The 19,499-nt window shown below is 45.4% G+C and overlaps 1 protein-coding gene across 23 annotated transcripts in view; it reads left to right on the top strand.

Annotated features, from left to right (window-relative positions):
* Window positions 1-19,499, top strand: part of CAST (calpastatin) — a 564,844-nt gene that overhangs the window by 439,888 nt on the left and 105,457 nt on the right. For all 23 annotated transcript variants that reach the window (XM_085632507.1, XM_085632509.1, XM_085632510.1 and 20 more), the window contains 3 exons: window positions 6,645-6,728; window positions 9,982-10,029; window positions 15,489-15,584. In XM_085632507.1, coding sequence (XP_085488633.1) covers window positions 6,645-6,728; window positions 9,982-10,029; window positions 15,489-15,584 — 228 coding nt within the window. The remainder of the gene's footprint in view (window positions 1-6,644; window positions 6,729-9,981; window positions 10,030-15,488; window positions 15,585-19,499) is intronic.

A 19,499-nucleotide genomic window follows, 5' to 3' on the forward strand; every position in this document is an offset into this window, starting at 1 on the left:
AGGTTCTTCACCCGTTCTTTCAACTGTGGGGGCATCCACAGATAGACCTCTTCGCCACCCACGAAAACAAAAAATGCCCAAGCTTCGCCGCCAGATATCCACACCCATTGTCCAAAGGAAATGCGATATGGATGAACTGGTCAGGCAAATTTGCGTACGCTTTTCCACCTCTCCCACTAATTCCATTAGTGGTGCGAAAGCTACAACAGCATTCCCTCACACTGATCCTAGTAGCTCCAACATGGGCCAGACAACCGTGGTACACCACGCTGCTGGAACTCTCGGTAGTACCACACCAAAAGCTACACATCTCACCATGCCTCCTAACCCAGAACCATGGAGAGATGAGGCACCCGGACCCAGCTCAGCTCAACCTTGCGATCTGGCTCCTGAAATCCTAGAATTCGGATACCTAAACCTTCCCCCTGACTGTATGAACGTCATCAGAGAAGCTAGACGCCCTACCACTAGAGCCTGCTACGCTGCCAAGTGGAAAAGATGTGTTGTTTATTGCCATAACAACACAATCAATCCTCTAGACGTGTCTATACAACACATCATATGCTACTTACTCCACCTACAAAGGTGTAATCTAGCCTATACCTCCATTCGGCTACACCTCGCAGCAATTGCAGCTTACCTACAAAACAGGCAGCACCTATCACTTTTCAGAGTACCTGCCATTAAAGCCTTCATGGAAGGCCTCAAAAGAATAATTCCCCCCAGAGTACCACCCTCACCTGTGTGGAACTTAAATATCGTTCTCACAAGGCTGATGGAGCCTCCCTTCGAACCTTTGCATAAATGCGAACTGCAATTCCTCACATGGAAAACCGCTTTCCTTGTAGCCATCACTTCCCTTAGAAGGGTCAGTGAGATACAAGCACTTACCATACAAGAACCTTTTCTTCAAATGCAACAGAACAAGGTTGTTCTCCATACCAACCCAAAATTCCTACCTAAAGTCATTTCCCCTTTTCACCTAAACCAATCTGTAGAATTACCAGTATTTTTCTCGCAACCTCAGACTGTTGCAGAAAGGGCTCTACACACGCTAGGTGTTAAACGAGCCTTACTTTACTATATCCAAAGAACACAACCTTTCAGAAAGACCAAACAACTGTTTGTCTCTTTCTCTCCACCACACAAGGGCAACTCCATCTCAAAATCAGGGATAGCTAGGTGGATTGTAAAATGCATCCAGATTTGCTACCACAAGGCAAAACGAACGCTATCCGTTCCCCCTAAAGCCCATTCTACACGGAGGATAGGAACTTCCATGGCTTTTCTAGGGAACATCCCATTAGATGATATCTGCAAAGCAGCTACTTGGTCAACACCGCACACTTTCACTAAACACTATTGTGTAGATGTGCAAACCAAGCAACAAGCTAGTGTGGGCCAGGCTGTACTAAAAACATTATGTCAAACCACTGCAACAGATATCGGTGGTCGCCGCTAAGGTTTGGAACTGCTATATAGTCTATGCAAAAACAATCTGAGGATGGAGCCGAAGCCCATGCGCAATACGATCCAAAGGAGGAGTCATCGACCTCGTGACTTCCAAAGACTTTCCAAGAGGAAAAACAAACTGCAAACATCCGGGCCCAACACCAGATGGCGATCTATGCAAAAGTGTGTAGATCTGCAGATCTACATGCCAAGAACAGATGCATACTGGTAAGTAGCATATTCCTTTTGCCTTTACCAGCATAGGACATTTTCATATTTTCCTTTGAACCCTACGTTCTCTAACTTGCCTAAGATTTCCTCTATCACATGATTGTGTGTCTCATCAATTCCATTGGCTTCCTGAACGAATGATTTCAGTTGGATACTTCTAATTACAGATTTTGCACCTCTAATATATACCTAGGCACCAGTCTGGATCCAGAGAATTCACAACAGTCCTCTGGCATGCTGGAACATGGCACTGTATGGCTCCGCAGTGACTCCGTACTACCCCGAAAGTGACAGAGCAGAGCCGCATGGAAGCACCAGCCATGTGCACTGATGTCACTTCCTTTCTTCCTGTGCCCTTCTGTGTAGATTCATAGCTCCACTTCTTGTCATTCTTCTGACGATCTCAAATTCTTTCACAGTGTGCCAGTTAACGATCTACCCAGAATTCAAGCCGTCCCCAGACTGCACGAATCAGATGTCAGTTATGGACCCACACAAGGTCTGCCTCTGGTGCTCTGTGAACTACTCCAAGTTGTGCAACAAGTGTGCCCTCATGCTCTCTAGGGCCACTTGAAACCTGAAGATGAAACTCTGTCACTGAGCACGAAAAGAGGTCAAAGTACAGGTGACGGTCATGCTCCAAGTTGCGAACGTTGATCGCAGTCCTATTCTGTGGGCCATTCCAGTGAAAATTCAACTTCCTGCTTGAAGTTTTCCAGTAAGGTAGTTGAAAAGTCACAAGGGTGTCAAGATTAAAATGACATTCACCTTCACAGTCCTCCAAATCCGCACAGGTTCCACAGCTGATCACAGCGCGCCTCCAGTTCCCTGGGTAATTGGTGGTACTGTAGCAGATAGGAGGCATTAAAGAGGCCTTTCTGCTGATTGTCAGTGCGCTTCTGGCTCCCTCTGGCACACCTTGGACCTTAAGGAGCTGTAGGGCTCTCCAGTCAGGCTGCCTCCAGCTGGTCCGTCTCAACACTGTCTACCCCTGCAACTATGGTAGTAATCGCTACACCAGCACCTAGGCCCATGCAGATTCCTTCCTCCCTGGCATCAGCACTGACTGAAAGAATATATGGTTCCAATTCCAATCTCAGACCCGGGCCGTTATCTGTCTGGTCTCAACCAATTTAAAAGCGCTGCCAGTTGTAATTTGCCCTTATTTTGATCTGAGATGATTGCCTCAATGCAATTACCAGCAGAATATCCATGCATTCTCTGGCATTAACTCTGACCTAGTTCAAGAGGCACCATGTGCCCCTCCGTTCACTGATGATGTGGAAGGGAACGGATTGCTTCTCCCCCATCTTACTGATGGTGCACTACATCTGGATTTACAAAACTCCATTGTGCAAGAAATATCCCTTGAAACAGAGCTATATTCATCACTCAGGATGGCTGCAGAGGAAACATTTCATTTGAAAAGTGGTGGTTCGGAGGGCAGCTGTGACATGAGACCTGCAGTCAGTGCCTGCTGTTGAGATAAAATAAAATGTACTGACTGAAATCCTTCAAATAAAAATGTTCCTCATCCGAGCCCATGCTACCATTTAATGACACTCTCATAGTCATATGGGCTAAACCATGTACACCAATCAGTCGACCCTTAGGTTAATGACACATACTCGTCACCGGTGATCCAGACTTTCTACAGAGAGTGCAGCACCGTAGAGCCTGGTCATCAAAACATTCGACATATAAGGTCAACCCAGGTTCTTTTCTGCCCAGTCCCCCAGACAGGAAATCAACAGGACTTGATGCCTTTGAAAAGAAGAGTTTCTCTTCAGCTAGTGTAGCACTAGGATCTATCAATGCCGTTTGCTTACTACACCAGTACTCACATGACTTGTGGGACCTAGGTGCAATATCTTGCCAACTCTCCCAGAAGATCTGTGACTCATTGGCCAAGGCTATGTATGATAACCCAAATTCTGCAAAGTACTTTAATGTATTGGCAGGGCTGTTGCCACTATGTAAGCATCTGTCATTGCAATAGCCTTTGATGCCTCCAGGCTATTCAGGGAGAAGGCCGATTTGGTCTTCTCAAAAGACAGCCATGCCACAACATGATCCCTTGTCTTAGTCAGGCAAGAGAAACAATTTGGCTAACCAGCTCCATGTGGCTAACTTAGACGTCATCCCTCACTGCCTGTTGCACAGCGCCTTACCCACTTATTTGGAGGTCATTGGGGTAACTGTGGCAGTATTCATATGACTCAGGAGGGATAGCTTTCCACCAACGAATCCTCCCCTGCTGTCCCAGCTTCAGAGCCATTTTATTGTGACCTCAACGATACATGCCGGCCGTTAAGAGCCACAATCAAACGTTTCTTCCACACTGCACATCCACCATATCTTACAAATTGTCCAAAAGGGTATATCCTACTTTTACCTCAACCTCTTGCCAAGCCTCACCTTACCCCCGCACCAAACCGCATTTCAGGGGAACACTCCGGAATCTTGCTGCAGGATGTCTTATCTGTTCCTCTCCAAAGATGCAATTGAGTGTGTACTGGAGTCAGAGCAAAGGATTGGATGTTATTCCTGTTATTTCCTCGTCCTAAATAGGGAGAGAGGCATCAGGCCTATTTTATACCTTTGCCCATTGAATGGACAAATGCAAGATGCTCCGCAGTGGGACCTCCAATCACAATAGACCCAGCATCAGGCTCGCCTCTCCTAATCCATCCAAATCTTGAATAAGACAACACTGGATGTACAGGGGTTGATGCCAATTTGATCTGCTGCAGGCCACTCTTTTCACCGTGCGGGGTTTATAGTTGTCACAGATATGCTGCTGCTCGATTTGGGAGGTCGTATGGAAGAAATGGAGATCAGAAGCATCTGGTCTTGAGTTGAGCACCAGCTCCATAACAACTTGCCGGAGCTTTGGGCGATCCATCTGTCCCTGAAAGCTTTCCTCCCATTCATCAGGGGTAGGATGCTGCTGGGCCTCACAGACAACATGGAGTAACAACTAGGCTGGAATGGAGTCTGGAATGGAGGTGGCTTAACCAGCAGAACATATTCCTGGTTGCCAATCATCTATTGGAGTCCCTGATTGCGAAAGCTGACAAATTAAGCAGACTTCATTTGGTGGACCATGAATGGCATCTTGGTCCCAAGGTGTCATAGGATGTTGTTGAACAATGGGGTATTCCCTGTCTAGATCTATTTGCCACAATCAAAAAAACGCACTGTCAAATTCTGTACATTAGTTTCTCTCAAGGCGCCCACTAGATAATGCATTTTGGCTGGAATGGTAGGACGGGGTCCTGTACACCTTTTCTCCACTACGTCTCTTGCCTCGGATTCTGAGGCAAATCAAGTGAGACCGGGCCCAAGCCTTTCTCTTCGCCCAATACTAGGCCAGGACAGTGTGGGACGGAAGCTCCTCAGCCTGAGCATTTGTCCTCGAGTGAGGCTTCCACTTTGGGAGGACTTTCTATCTCAGCAACCGGTCACGGTCATGCACAACTTACACCTCCATGCATGGAGATTAGGGGGTGGCAGCTAAATTTGTTCGACATTTCTGAATGAGGTATTGGAGGTCATTCTTGCAGTGAGAACCCTTCCAGGAAGTCCATATATGCGGAGTGTTAGAACAAGGTTGTCAGTCGATGTAGTGCCGCAAACACAAACCACTTACAAGCTAAACTGTTTGATGTCCTTTTGCTCTGTTATGTCATTCACACTCCAGCATGGGGCAGTGGGTCTGCCCATCACAGCCGCTGACTAGCTTCACTTTGAATGATGGCGTTCTTCCCTTTCAGAGGTAGCACATCCACACACAAAGTAGTGCTAGGGACTACTATTTTAAATGTGATTTTTGAATCTAGAAAAAAATATTTTAAACAGTCTGGTTGAAAGAGGAGGGATTTTAATCTTCTTTCTCTCACTATGAAAGACATCAGTCTTTCGAATAGCAATGTTAAGGTACTTTCACCCTTAGATCCTGCCGTAGATTGCACCAATGGTGTTTCTTTCGAACATTGGACTCGCAAGCAGTTCTCATCAATAGGCATTATAGGCCTCTCAGCATAGATGCACCTTCCTCAACACAAATATGAGAGATATATGGTTAAATACTGTAGCAGGTCCAGGCCAACCAGCTTGTAATCAAAGTACCAATTCCTCCACAGGTAGTTAATATTTTACCAGTCCTAAGAGCGAGGAAGTAGTGAAGGGAGTTTACTTGGAAGGTAGCTGTCCTTTGGAAAGATTCTCACCAGGACTGTAAAAAGACGCATAGGAACGGACGCTTTACAAAACATTGCGATGGTTTGTTTACATCCCCAGGATATGATATGCCTGTGCTCACAGTGAAGTGACAAGCCTGTTCATTTCATGGAGGTTGGCTCAGAGGGCCTTGGTTTAGCTTGGTTAGAGGGAAGTGCTAATAGCATTGCCAAGAGAAAGAGAGATGCACTCATGTTAAAGTAAAATGAAGCTCTGTAATAGTGTTTGCCTTAAGCAGTCGGTGTGTTTATTTTAAAATGAACGCATGCCCTGTTTATCCACCAAATGCCTATATAATTACAAAACTACAGATAAACTGAGGCCTATGGAAATTGAGATTTTTCTTTTTCTAGGCAAGTGCTGAGATTAATGTTGGCCTCCTTGTACTGCTATGCAATCGTCACCAGCTTTTCCTAGAATCCTATCAAATCCCGAGCTCAGGCTTGGATTAGTCTTTTGTGTTCCAATAGTGTGTTATTTACTGATCTTCAAAATACATTTTCACAGTAAACAAAATGGTTGCTGTATGTCTTGCCATGTTTGACTGCATTCAGAGCGGTGATTTGGACTTGAGCGGGTCTGTGTTTCCCCAGTGACTACATATCTTTGAGTGTCCATGCTTTTGTTAACCGCTCTCATTAACACAGGCACATTTGTAAATCAGTCAACTCACTTAAAGTGCAATCATTTGATATGTTCTGTTTATCTCTCAAATACAGGAAAAAACTGGGAAAGAAAACAGAGAAAAGCTTGGTGAAAGAGAAGACACAATCCCCCCTGAATACCGGTTGGAAGAATTAAAAGTGAGGACTTTTGAATTCTTTTATTTTGTATTTTTAGTATTTAGCATTGGTGTTTTTCAGTTTGTTTTACATGATTTTACACATACGTGCCTCTGCCTATTTTAAAAATCATCCCATGACCCTTCTAAGTGTTGGGTTGGTTAAAGGCATATATTTGCTCCATCCTTCACCAGAGATCCATGCTGACCCTTAAAATATGGTAGAAATTTAAAAGCAGGGTAGTGCTTATTTTGAACTGATGTTTCATAAAGCACTGCTATTCAAGCTAGATTTAAATTGTAATCTATAGTTTGATCTTATGCTACAAGCTTTCAGTGCCGAGCAAGAGCTTAGTAGGTTCAAAACTATGTTAACAACATTGATAAAATGAATAACCGCCATGGTGGTACCAGACAAATTGCCTGGTTCCAAGTTTTAAAAAATAAAACCTGCGTCCGTATTTTCTGAAAATGGGGTCTCCCACTGTGTCACTAGATTTGGGCCACCAAGGACTAGTACAATATGTTCTTGCTTTTAATTACTTGTTGTAGTGAGTCCAGATTATCCCTTCTTAAAGATTTGGCTTCTCAGGTTCAAAATCCTCTTTGTTGTTAAAACTTGGGATTGCCAAACTTCAGTAGGCGCCACCTTCATCTGCAGGAAAGCAAATTAGGAGGTCACTTTCTGCAGCATATGCACTCCATTACCTACTTCATAAAGAATTAGTAATTAAATTGATAAGCTGACACACAGTTGTAAAATGACGCCTACAAAGATTCTTGTCTGCTAGATTTATCCTTTAAGTAATGCCCGACTAGTAACCAGTAGTGTGAAATTCGCTTCAGTTTTGTGCAGCCTATCCAGTCTGTATTCTTAAAAATCTTTTCTGATCTGCACTAAGTCTACACCGCGGCCTGGGGCTTTTATAATTGGTGAAGTGCATCTTTTTATGTTATTTGATTAGTACAGCTCTCCTTTTTGTTGTTGGTAAGTGCATAAGCAGCAAAGAATGTTACATTAATCATTATTAACTCATCATAGTTTTATTAGTACCAACTATACATTTAATTATACAGCCTACTTTAAAATATGAATTTATAGCACATTTTCATGCAGACACAAATGTAACTTGCCACATCCCTGTCTGCTTTATCTGTATAAACGCCAGAGCTGCTGTCCCACTTTTTGTTCCCTTTCCAGGCTCTCTTTGACCAAGGAACAGATTGCTCTGCAAAGCACCTAAGGGCAGTGCTCAATTTGAGCCGGTGGTTCCCGGGGCTCAGCACCAGCACTTAATTGGTTTTCATAGCTCAGCATTTAATTGGCAACACGGCATTTGTGACTGTGTGCCACATGTTGGTGCTGCTAGTCTAATTTAGAGATGAGCAGAACAACGGTTGTTTATGAACCTTAAAAATTGCTAATACCTGCCTCCCCAGCCATTCCTTTAGCTTTGGGGACCTGGAATAATCTGAACTGTCGCACTTGCCGGCGAGAAAGATGGTTAGAGGTTGTTTTGGCAGTAATGACCAGGGCGATGCGTAGTGCAAGCTTTAGTGGCCTCCTGGTCAGGGCCCTGGCGCTTATCAATTTACAAACTAAGCACTGCCCAAGGGACAGGTGTGCGACCAGAGCTGGTGTTACATGGACAGCCAGCTTCCCAGAGGTGACCTCACCTAGAATTGACCTAGAAGGAAGAGCTCACTCCCTGTCCTGCAGTATCTGGAGACAGATCTGCTCTAGAAGAAGAGGGAAGGATAATGCCAACCCTGCAGGAAGTACTGACTTCCTGGGTGAGCAGAAGCAGCTGAATGAGGATCCAGAGCTGAGTTCTGTCTGCCCAGAGACACTCAAGAGAGAGAAAGTGACCAGTGTGCTCCTGCATCAGATCGACGTGCTTCATTGAACCAACTGCACGGAAGCACTGCTGAAGTGTGCCGAAGATGGCTTGTTCACTGTGAACCTGTCTGGATTCCACTTTGTCCAGTAGCTTTATTCAAGAACTCCCTCCTACCGTCAAGCCTTCGAGGAGGTCGAGTCCACCCTGGTGGTACCATCTTACCAGGGTGGGGAGAGGATGCAGATGATGAAGCATGACCCTATTATGTGTGTGAGGCATCCTTTTCCATAAAGGGTGGATTTCCCTCTCAGTCAAAATCATGTTATGTAAAATTGTGTTCAAGTGCTGAGCACTTTCCTAAAATTTAGGAAACTGTCTCCCTTGTGACTCTTTGGTTTATCTTGTGTATAGTAAGTCCACATACCCTTTTGTAATACATTGGAGCCCGTGACCTCTGTCACTGTCCAACTCACTATTCACTTGGAACTGGACCCGTGAATGCTCGGAGACAGCCAGCGACGCTGGAGCATGTCCACCAGGCAGACTCCGGGTAGCAGCCTCAGCAGCTGCTGCTTCTACAGACTGGACCGGAGTTTTGACACACTCGCAGCCGACCCGAAGGGTGAGGGCACCCGAAGAATTCTGCGGGCCCAGACTATAACCGGAGGGAGAAGGAGAACTCACGTTGGTGAGATTTAAGTACTGGAACAAAAAAATTAAAAGAGCATGAGCTTTGAAAGAGAAGGGTAACAGTGGAACTGTTCCTGAAATGTGCTATTTGTATTTTTAAGCGGTAAGGGAAAGGTGGGGAGAAGGTGACCTTCAACCCACAGTACAGTGGCCTCATGCCAATGAATATTTGTATATGCACATATTAGTGTGTAGTATTGCATTTTGGAGTGTATTTTTATAAAGGACAAGCACTGGGTACGACAATGAATAATTTTATTGGTCTGCTGGGTGATGGTTGAGTTATGTGCTTGGTGCATACCCACATTAACTCCCTGTGGAGCCTGTGACAGCTTTCCATCACTGCCACTCAGTCAAGTCCAGGAACAATTGTACTCAGGCTAGTTTGCGGATCAATTGTACGATGGACCTGGGACATCAGAGGCAAATGACCCATGCCCACGACTGAGGCTCAGTAGCCCCCGTTTGCCCCTCGCAAGGGTCTCTCTTTGTGAGACTACCAAAGCTCACACTTCTGTCTCGAAGTCCAAGGGAGAGGTGGGTTGAATTTCCAAAGGTGATGGAGATGAAAATATTTTTTTACGTATTGTCAAAGTCTTCACTAAGTACCATAAAAAAAGTAATTTGACCACCAGAGAAAGTTGGTTACATTTGTGTCTGCATGCACATTAAAATGTGTTATAAATTCACATCGATTTTTTGCATAGAGTGAAAGAATTAATTGGATTTCACCTTCATTTACAGGATAAAGACGGGAAACCAATAATACCAAAGCCTGAACCTAAACCAAAGGTTAGTAAGAGACGTTTTGTACATTATAGTAGGAAATCTCTTAAGTGGTTCATTTACATAAATGTGTGAATTTTAATCTGAACATTATGGTCTAGACCATGTAAAGCCTGAATAACATTCCCATACCAGCCAAGACTTTATGGCTGGTGTGGGATTTGTTTCCTGATGATGCACTCCAGCTGTGGTCCACATGAGCGCTGAAGTTCAAAACCAATGTGGGGATATTCCCCACGCTAATGTACTTGCCCATTCCTCTGTCTTGTAATCTACTGTTGGGTTCCATAACTGATTCATGCTCTGCAGCAAGAGATGGGCTGATAGTCGAAGAGCTGATGGGACAAAGTAACAAAGGCTGCAGAAATGGAACAATGCGGCACATCTGTCGGTTTTGTCTTAAAAAGACAAGCAAAACCCTGAGTGATTAAACTACCCTGATGAAAGCATGAGGCTGATCGTTTGCTTTGTGACATCATTTAAAAATAAAAATCATATACTCAGTCTGGTGATAACCTGCTGATATCTTGCCAGCAAGATCTCCAATGCCCTAAGGGTCCCCCGAAGGGTCGCTTTGTCGGAGATCTTTTAGTTTTCACGCCGTATGTTGGGTGCCGGGTAGTGCTCATGCAGTGATAGGTGAAACCAACTCATCCCACTTACATACTTGCACAGTATCTCACAGGCACTGAGGGCCATTATCACCCTTGATCAGCCTCTAACCTTTTGGTTTTTTAACCGTGACAGAGGGATCTCTTTCATTAACTCTGCTCACTACAGATATCCTCTAGTCATTTTTAACTCCCCTATCACTGCACGAGCACTACCTGGCACTCCTCATACGGTGTGAAAACTAAAAGATCTCCGACAAAGCGACCGTTGGAGGACCCGTAGGGCATTGCAGGGCCTGCCAGACGAGGAGCACCGCCCTATGATGAAGCATGACATCCCTCTACATGTGTGAGGGCACCAAGTAAGTCACTTTGACTTCCCCTCCTATCTCTGTAAAACGACTTCCTCTTTCTTTTCTTAGGAGCAGTGGCCCTTTATTTGTATTGATTCATTATTCGGGGGCACGGGCACTGGACCTTCATTAAGCTCCCGGTCCCCCTCCTTCTCCTTTTTGAGTCTTTTAAATCCTGCCATACACAGCCTTCTGTGGGGAAGCGGGACTAAAATAATGCTTACCCTGTTGTTCTCGTTATTCTGTAAGAACCTGATGGCCCGCAGTTTCGAAACAGATGTGTCAGCGTAATTACCTTCCCTTACTCTGACCTCGCTATTAATTATTCAGGTCCTATGTACTATTGTTCTGTATAAAATGCGCCAAAGCCTGTTGCTTAGGATTGCATTATAAAAATACTCTAATAAATAAAATAGAAATAGGTAAATTGAGACTTCATATAAATGATTCATTAATGATATGTGAAGAAGGCAGATGGCTTCAGTCTGAAGAGAATGAAGCAGGTGCTGTCTACAGGCTCCTGGAGCAGAGAATCTACTCCCTACAATAGAGGCACTGGACTGAGTCTGAGGATCACCAGCAGTGTTTGAAGACAGAAAGCGTCTCTAGTGAGACATCTTGTGGGAGCATTGTTCTGATGTTCGTGGATTAATGGAAGGTTTAGGTCAGTATTCTGTCCTCAGCGTAGAGAAGAGATGATGGCCAGATGACCTAATGCTTATTGCAATCGCAAGCCCTGTGCTGGGTGATCTGCCAGGATTTGTGATCGCAAAAACTGAATTTGCAATGAATTGAAGTGACAATGTCACAAATGTCTTTGTGATTTGTACTACTAAAATTGCTTCTACTACTTTCTCACCTTGCGACCTGCTAGGAAATATTTGATTGATTAATACCTGTTCTGTAGTCGCAAACCAGTGACCGTTTACCGGTTGATGACGATGGAGAGTGACCAGTGGCTCACAGGGAGCTGTGGGTTAGGTACCGCGTCCCTTGTATGATCGGCAGCCGTGGGCATAGAGACAGGAGGCAATGATCCCTTGTCTGTGCATGCTCCCACAAGCGCTGTACAGGATTAGCACACCTGGAACTGTGCAAAGCATTTGCACCGTTGCGTCGCAGGCGCTGTGCAAACAAAGGGCTACAATGTGGGGTGGCCAACCTTGCATCTGCCTTAAATTCCTGGGGTGTTTTAATGGGCATTCGCCTTAGTGCATAGTTCTTACCTTACCGTAGTGTTCCTGTTTCTCAGATAAGAAAACAGTACTATGTTCCCCAGCGTCATATCCTCATATGTTCGCCAGCGTCATATCCTCATATGTTCGCCAGCGTCATATCCTCATATGTTCGCCAGCCTCATATCCTCATATGTTCGCCAGCCTCATATCCTCATATGTTCGCCAGCCTCATATCCTCATATGTTCGCCAGCCTCATATCCTCATATGTTCCCCAGCGTCATATCCTCATATGTTCGCCAGCCTCATATCCTCATATGTTCGCCAGCGTCATATCCTCATATGTTCGCCAGCGTCATATCCTCATATGTTCGCCAGCGTCATATCCTCATATGTTCGCCAGCCTCATATCCTCATATGTTCGCCAGCCTCATATCCTCATATGTTCGCCAGCCTCATATCCTCATATGTTCGCCAGCGTCATATCCTCATATGTTCGCCAGCCTCATATCCTCATATGTTCGCCAGCCTCATATCCTCATATGTTCGCCAGCCTCATATCCTCATATGTTCGCCAGCCTCATATCCTCATATGTTCGCCAGCCTCATATCCTCATATGTTCGCCAGCCTCATATCCTCATATGTTCGCCAGCGTTGTATCCTCATATGTTCGCCAGCCTCGTATCCTCATATGTTCGCCAGCCTCATATCCTCATATGTTCGCCAGCCTCGTATCCTCATATGTTCGCCAGCCTCGTATCCTCATATGTTCGCCAGCCTCATATCCTCATATGTTTGCCAGCCTCATATCCTCATATGTTTGCCAGCCTCATATCCTCATATGTTTGCCAGCCTCATATCCTCATATGTTTGCCAGCCTCATATCCTCATATGTTTGCCAGCCTCATATCCTCATATGTTTGCCAGCCTCATATCCTCATATGTTTGCCAGCCTCATATCCTCATATGTTTGCCAGCCTCATATCCTCATATGTTTGCCAGCCTCATATCCTCATATGTTTGCCAGCGTCATATCCTCATATGTTCGCCAGCCTCATATCCTCATATGTTCGCCAGCGTCATATCCTCATATGTTCGCCAGCCTCATATCCTCATATGTTCGCCAGCGTCATATCCTCATATGTTCGCCAGCCTCATATCCTCATATGTTTGCCAGCCTCATATCCTCATATGTTTGCCAGCCTCATATCCTCATATGTTTGCCAGCCTCATATCCTCATATGTTCGCCAGCGTCATATCCTCATATGTTCGCCAGCGTCATATCCTCATATGTTCGCCAGCCTCATTTCCTCATATGTTCGCCAGCCTCATATCCTCATATGTTCGCCAGCGTCATATCCTCATATGTTCGCCTGCCTTATATCCTCATATGTTCGCCAGCGTCATATCCTCATATGTTCGCCAGCCTCATATCCTCATATGTTTGCCAGCCTCATATCCTCATATGTTTGCCAGCCTCATATCCTCATATGTTCGCCAGCCTCATATCCTCATATGTTCGCCAGCGTCATATCCTCATATGTTCGCCAGCCTCATATCCTCATATGTTCGCCAGCGTCATATCCTCATATGTTCGCCAGCGTCATATCCTCATATGTTCGCCAGCCTCATATCCTCATATGTTTGCCAGCCTCATATCCTCATATGTTCGCCAGCCTCATATCCTCATATGTTCGCCAGCCTCATATCCTCATATGTTCGCCTGCCTTATATCCTCATATGTTCGCCAGCCTCATATCCTCATATGTTTGCCAGCCTCATATCCTCATATGTTTGCCAGCCTCATATCCTCATATGTTTGCCAGCCTCATATCCTCATATGTTCGCCAGCCTCATATCCTCATATGTTCGCCAGCGTCATATCCTCATATGTTCGCCAGCCTCATATCCTCATATGTTCGCCAGCGTCATATCCTCATATGTTCGCCAGCGTCATATCCTCATATGTTCGCCAGCCTCATATCCTCATATGTTTGCCAGCCTCATATCCTCATATGTTCGCCAGCCTCATATCCTCATATGTTCGCCAGCCTCATATCCTCATATGTTCGCCAGCGTCATATCCTCATATGTTCGCCAGCCTCATATCCTCATATGTTCGCCAGCGTCATATCCTCATGTTCGCCAGCGTCATATCCTCATATGTTTGCCAGCCTCATATCCTCATATGTTCGCCAGCCTCATATCCTCATATGTTCGCCAGCCTCATATCCTCATATGTTCGCCAGCGTCATATCCTCATATGTTCGCCAGCCTCATATCCTCATATGTTCGCCAGCCTTGTATCCTCATATGTTCGCCAGCCTCATATCCTCATATGTTCGCCAGCCTCATATCCTCAGCCCTCGAGGGCACTGAATGCAGTCCTAAAGGAACAGATGCCATGCTGCTTTTGCAATTTGTTATGCTCGAGGTGTGTCAAACAGACCTAGATGATCAGGGCAGTGTAACCTGAAGTACCTATTGTATGTTAAACACAGACGTCAGTGGCGTGAAAAATGAACTCACTAGTGCCAGTGAACGGTGCCGCCTGCCATTGGTTTATCTGTCCAGCCTTTGCCTTCCCCGCTGTCTGACCTGTCACGATACAGAGATTGCGCTGCTTTTTTCATGTCTCCAGTTACGATTTGTAACTGAGCTTCAACTGATTGAGCCATTAGCTGAGCGCCAATAGTTTGAGATGTTGCTGATAGATAATGCCTTGAACATGTTTACGTAAGTATGTAAATCACGGGGTTGATTGCATGTGAGGAACTCTGGGCCTAGTCGCACCTTCTTCACTGTCTCTGCTAAACTGCGGCTCTTGTTTGGACCTTTACAACTTGAAGGGGTTCGTTCCCAAAGTTGGAGGATTGGGCTCAGTTTGCCGAACAGTTTTGGTGCCTGCTGCATGAGAGACGATGTCATTTCAAGGAGCTCCGTGGAGGGGGTGAGTGAGTGAGTATGTGTGTGTCTGTGCGTGGCTGTCTTTCCCGTCTCCCGGTGTACGCCACTCTCTCCACAGGAATCTCCCTCAGACCGAGGCCTGCTGGACGGGCGCCATCGATACCGTGCGTTTGTTTTCCGTTGCTAGGCAGAGGGAGTCTGTAACCAGGGAAGTCTGAAAATCCCAGGGGGGGCGAGCACGAGCTTAAACTGGTGGAAAGTAAAGGCGATTTCAATTATTGGTTTTCATCAACTCTAACCGCCGGCCTCATTTTAAATGAATGTTCATTCGTGAAGGTGCCCTTAGGATGGAGTGGCATGGAAAGATCTGGTTAACATTCTCCTGTTTTATTTCCATTTCTCACCTTTGACTCCAGCCCCTGAGTGACACGGAGTTGGTCGATGCGCTGTCAGGAGACTTTGTCACTTCCACCGCTGCGACAACACAGTCTGCCCCGCTGCCTGCAGCCAAGGTAAGAGACCGAGGCAGCACAGCTGAAGTTTGACAATACGACCTCTGACCTCATCACCCCGGAACAACAAACATTAGGTCACTTTATTGCCGCTGCTTCTCCCTCTATTCATCTTTACCCTTTTCATTGTTATCAAATCTGGTTGTTTTCTCCACTTACCTATATTTGGAACAACAAGAATAGAAACGTTTTTGTGTGGGGGAGGGGGGTCCGCAAATTGCCACTTTATTATTTTTAAAAAAGTACAGAAGGTTTACTTTTGTGTATCGTGAATATAAATAATAATAATACATAAATGATACAGTAACATAATGGATTATTTTTGTTTGAAATCATGCGAAGTCAACATATCAAAATACAAAATGTGTATAGGGGCAAGTAGTAATCTGAAAAAGATGGCCCACTGGACATTTCGTGTGGCCCGGCTCTTACTTTGGGCTACGGAACGGTCGTCTCGATAAATACTATTGCATGGATCGCTATAGCGCGAACTCAGTCACAAGGGTAACAACGCGTCTATCGAGCACAACAAGAAATTGGGAGGTGCGTATAAAGATAAGCAGGTATGAGGTGGAAAGAACGGGGGCGGGGGAAGGGGGCGGGGGGTGAGCACAGCCAGTGCAGGGGAAAAGATGTGCAGTCTGTTCAAAGGGGGAACTATTCACGATGACTCTTAAATTGTACAGCGCACACTGCAAAACGAATTTGATTCTAATGCGATTGAAAACGGTTCGCCGTCCTGGCTGGGTTTGATGTGCAGACAGAATAACATTGTCCCCGAAGTCTGAAGTACTACGAAGCCGGACTGAAAAAGTTAACGTAAAATTTCCATCTATTTGCGGAGATGCGCAATTCTAAAATTGGTCCCCAGTTTCAAGGCAGAGATCCCGTTTTAGAACAACCTGCACATGGTTCCCATCAGCACCGGGAGGGATGTAATTGCCGGTTTGGTGTTTGTATTGGGACCGGGAGGGGCACGGTGGGCTGGCAGCGGGGGTGGGCGGGCTGCAGATGAAAAGGCCAGTGATGGGGTGAGCAGGGTGGAGGCTGAGAGAAGGGTGGGGTGGAGGTGGCCGGCTGATGCCTGTGGGCAGGGTTTAGCAGGGCGGTGAGATGGGCGTGGCCTCGTCTCAGAGGCCTCAGTGTAGTGCAGCTGACGTGACGAGTGCTGAGGAGAAGGGACAGGGCAGCTGCAAGGAACCGGTAGGGCTCCCGTGAGAGGACGGTGAGTGGTGTCGCCGGTGTCTGCCAGACTCTGTCAGATCCCGAGGAGCGCGCATTGCGTATTTGAAGTAGGGCTCGCGCGAATATTACAGTAGGGCAGAGTACGCGTGCGTACTGTAGGACATGCCGCACGCACCTTCTTTCTGTAAGATTTATGTTTACTTGCTGTGTTCAATTCATTTTTACCCCTTTGTCTTTTATTTTCTTGTATTCTGTCGTCCCCATCTGTTGTATTTTCATATATTGGACTTATCATTTGGGATGTTTTCATTCCCTCCTTTCAATCAGTTTCAATTTCCTTATTCCACATCTCTGAATTACTTCTGACACCACTTTTCTTGTTTTGCATTTTCCTCTCTACTTGTTTGTTTTTGTTTCCTTAGTTCCTTTTGAATGCTCCTGTGTTTTGATGTTAGTCATTGGTTCAGTCTGTATCATGCAATTTTGCTGACATTTGGTTGACAAGCCTTCGAGCATATCACTCACATGAAGCAAATTTCGAGGATTAAGGTTGACATGAATTCTATAAACACAGTAAACATTTAAATATGTTTTGCACATGCAAATTCAGGAAAGTTATTTTGCAACTCTGTAACTTAAACAGCCCTCCCTCCACACACCTGCAGCAAATTTGGGGATAAAATATCTACCCAAATATTTTTGAAGGATAGCTTGGATGTAGGTTGCTCACCGGGAGAGAAGGCAGAAAGAGAGACACTGACACAAACATACCCATTGAAAAACGTTTGCTACGGGACGTCCTTAGATTATTTAGTAACCGACATATGTAACATATTTGCCTATTCTTTTTTAAAATTTGAAGTGATATCGTTCCTGTCCAAAACCTTTGAAAATTGATGAGGCTAAGACTGTGAAGGGGTTCACTGACCTTAATCTGATCGCCCTGTTTTCAGAGGCCAAAGGTATGCCATGGTCCGCAAGCTCTGGCTACCATTTGTAGCTTTGGGCCACATTCTACACCCAGATCAAGTTTTGCAGATCCCTGGAAGGCTGGGCGTGCCCTACAGGCTCTGGCTGCAGGGTGTTGCCTTTGGCCATGCCGTGTGCCCATTATGCCATCATCTAGTTTGTGCTTGGCATGGCCTTTGCCCAAGCATTGTGCCCATCACCCTGTACACCCTTACTGACTGGACGTGGTCTTCAAGTAGCTTTTTTCCATTCCTGTCTATCAATTTTTCAGTGGAAAGTGCAACCTGTGGCACCGGTTTAAATTCGTTCTCTATTTACTGATATGCCCCCACCTTTAAACACACAGTACTTACTGAGGGCACCAAGTTGCAGTTTTTGAGGCTGAGTAAGCATAGCGTAGTAGTACGTTGAGGGGGTTACGGATGGGTGTATGCTTCAGAGGAACCTCCTTGGCTACCCGCATCAGTTTTTTTCTTGGAGAAATGGTATTTTCCACCCCTCAGCCAGTGGCGTAACACAAATATGATGGGGGCCCCTGCAAAATGTGATGAGGGGCCTGTTGCCTCCAAGACCGCACATATATTTATTGGTCTTAGCCTCATTGTGCTCCCCCTGAAGGTTTGGGGTCCCTGCGCTGCAGGTGCCCTGCTCGGGAAAGTGGCGTGACTTTCCAAAGCGTTTACCTATTTCTTAGTCCATGCCATTGCACGCATCATGTAAGACATGCAATGGCAGGGCTATGGGGGGTGAGGGGAGCTCTCCAAAACAAGGAACCCTGGGGGTGCCCTCAGCAGTTCGTCACAGCCACCTCTGAAAGTGAGGTGTTTGGCAAGTTCCCCCACCCCCCACACTCCACGGCACCAGAAGTTTTTCTCCTGTACAAGTCCCACCATAATGGACTTTGGAAATTGGCTGATGGAACGCAATACTATACTCTGCCAATGAGATTCCTAGATCAAGTTTGAATTTGGAAGCCCACGGATATGCCTGTTCAACAGACGTCCCCAAAATTATCAGTAAAACAGAAATTACTTTTCCTTTTGCCTAATAAGTTTGACTGTATCTACGGCAACACAATCCCTGCTTCTCTAATGGATGATGCATAACACAACCTGTGTATTAAGACTGAGTAATGGTAATGAGGTGTTGTGATGGTTGACATGATAAGCACTGGAAAATCCAACAGGTCTTTCCTTTGCAGCCAGTTGGCTTTGCCAATGCTTTTTTATGGCCAACCCATTGTCCGACACAGTTGAAAGAAGTTTCTAATTCTTTAAAAAAAAAAATCACCTATTGAAATATAAGAAAATTCCTACAAAGATGGCTGCCATGTTGGCACCCACATCTATTGATGCCTACTTTGAATGGATTTTGATAAAGCATAATGAAATACATAAATTTGTGCCTGTCTCTCATTCAAGCCCATGCACTGGCTGCTATCGTGGAATTATAAAAAACAATCTTGAGATGGCCACTCACAAATAAAGTGGCGGCCTGGTGCACAGAGCGTGAGGGCGTATACGTGGAAACAGGCACTGGTGTTAGAGGTTACTTTTTTAATAAAAGGGTGAAATAGTGCAAAGAGAGATAAAATAGTCTCTTATATGCAATGCAAGGTCTGACGTCAGCATTGAAATGTTACATTCGATTAGTCAAAACATATTGAGACCCTGAGTGGGACAAACACCATAATATGGAGTAAGGCCATCCAGTTAGGAGCATGGAAGTTAGATAGACAAGATTGTCATCTAACAATGAATG

The sequence above is a fragment of the Triturus cristatus genome, chromosome 2_1, assembly GCF_964204655.1.
Source record: "Triturus cristatus chromosome 2_1, aTriCri1.1, whole genome shotgun sequence".
In the NCBI taxonomy this organism is placed as follows: domain Eukaryota; kingdom Metazoa; phylum Chordata; class Amphibia; order Caudata; family Salamandridae; genus Triturus; species Triturus cristatus.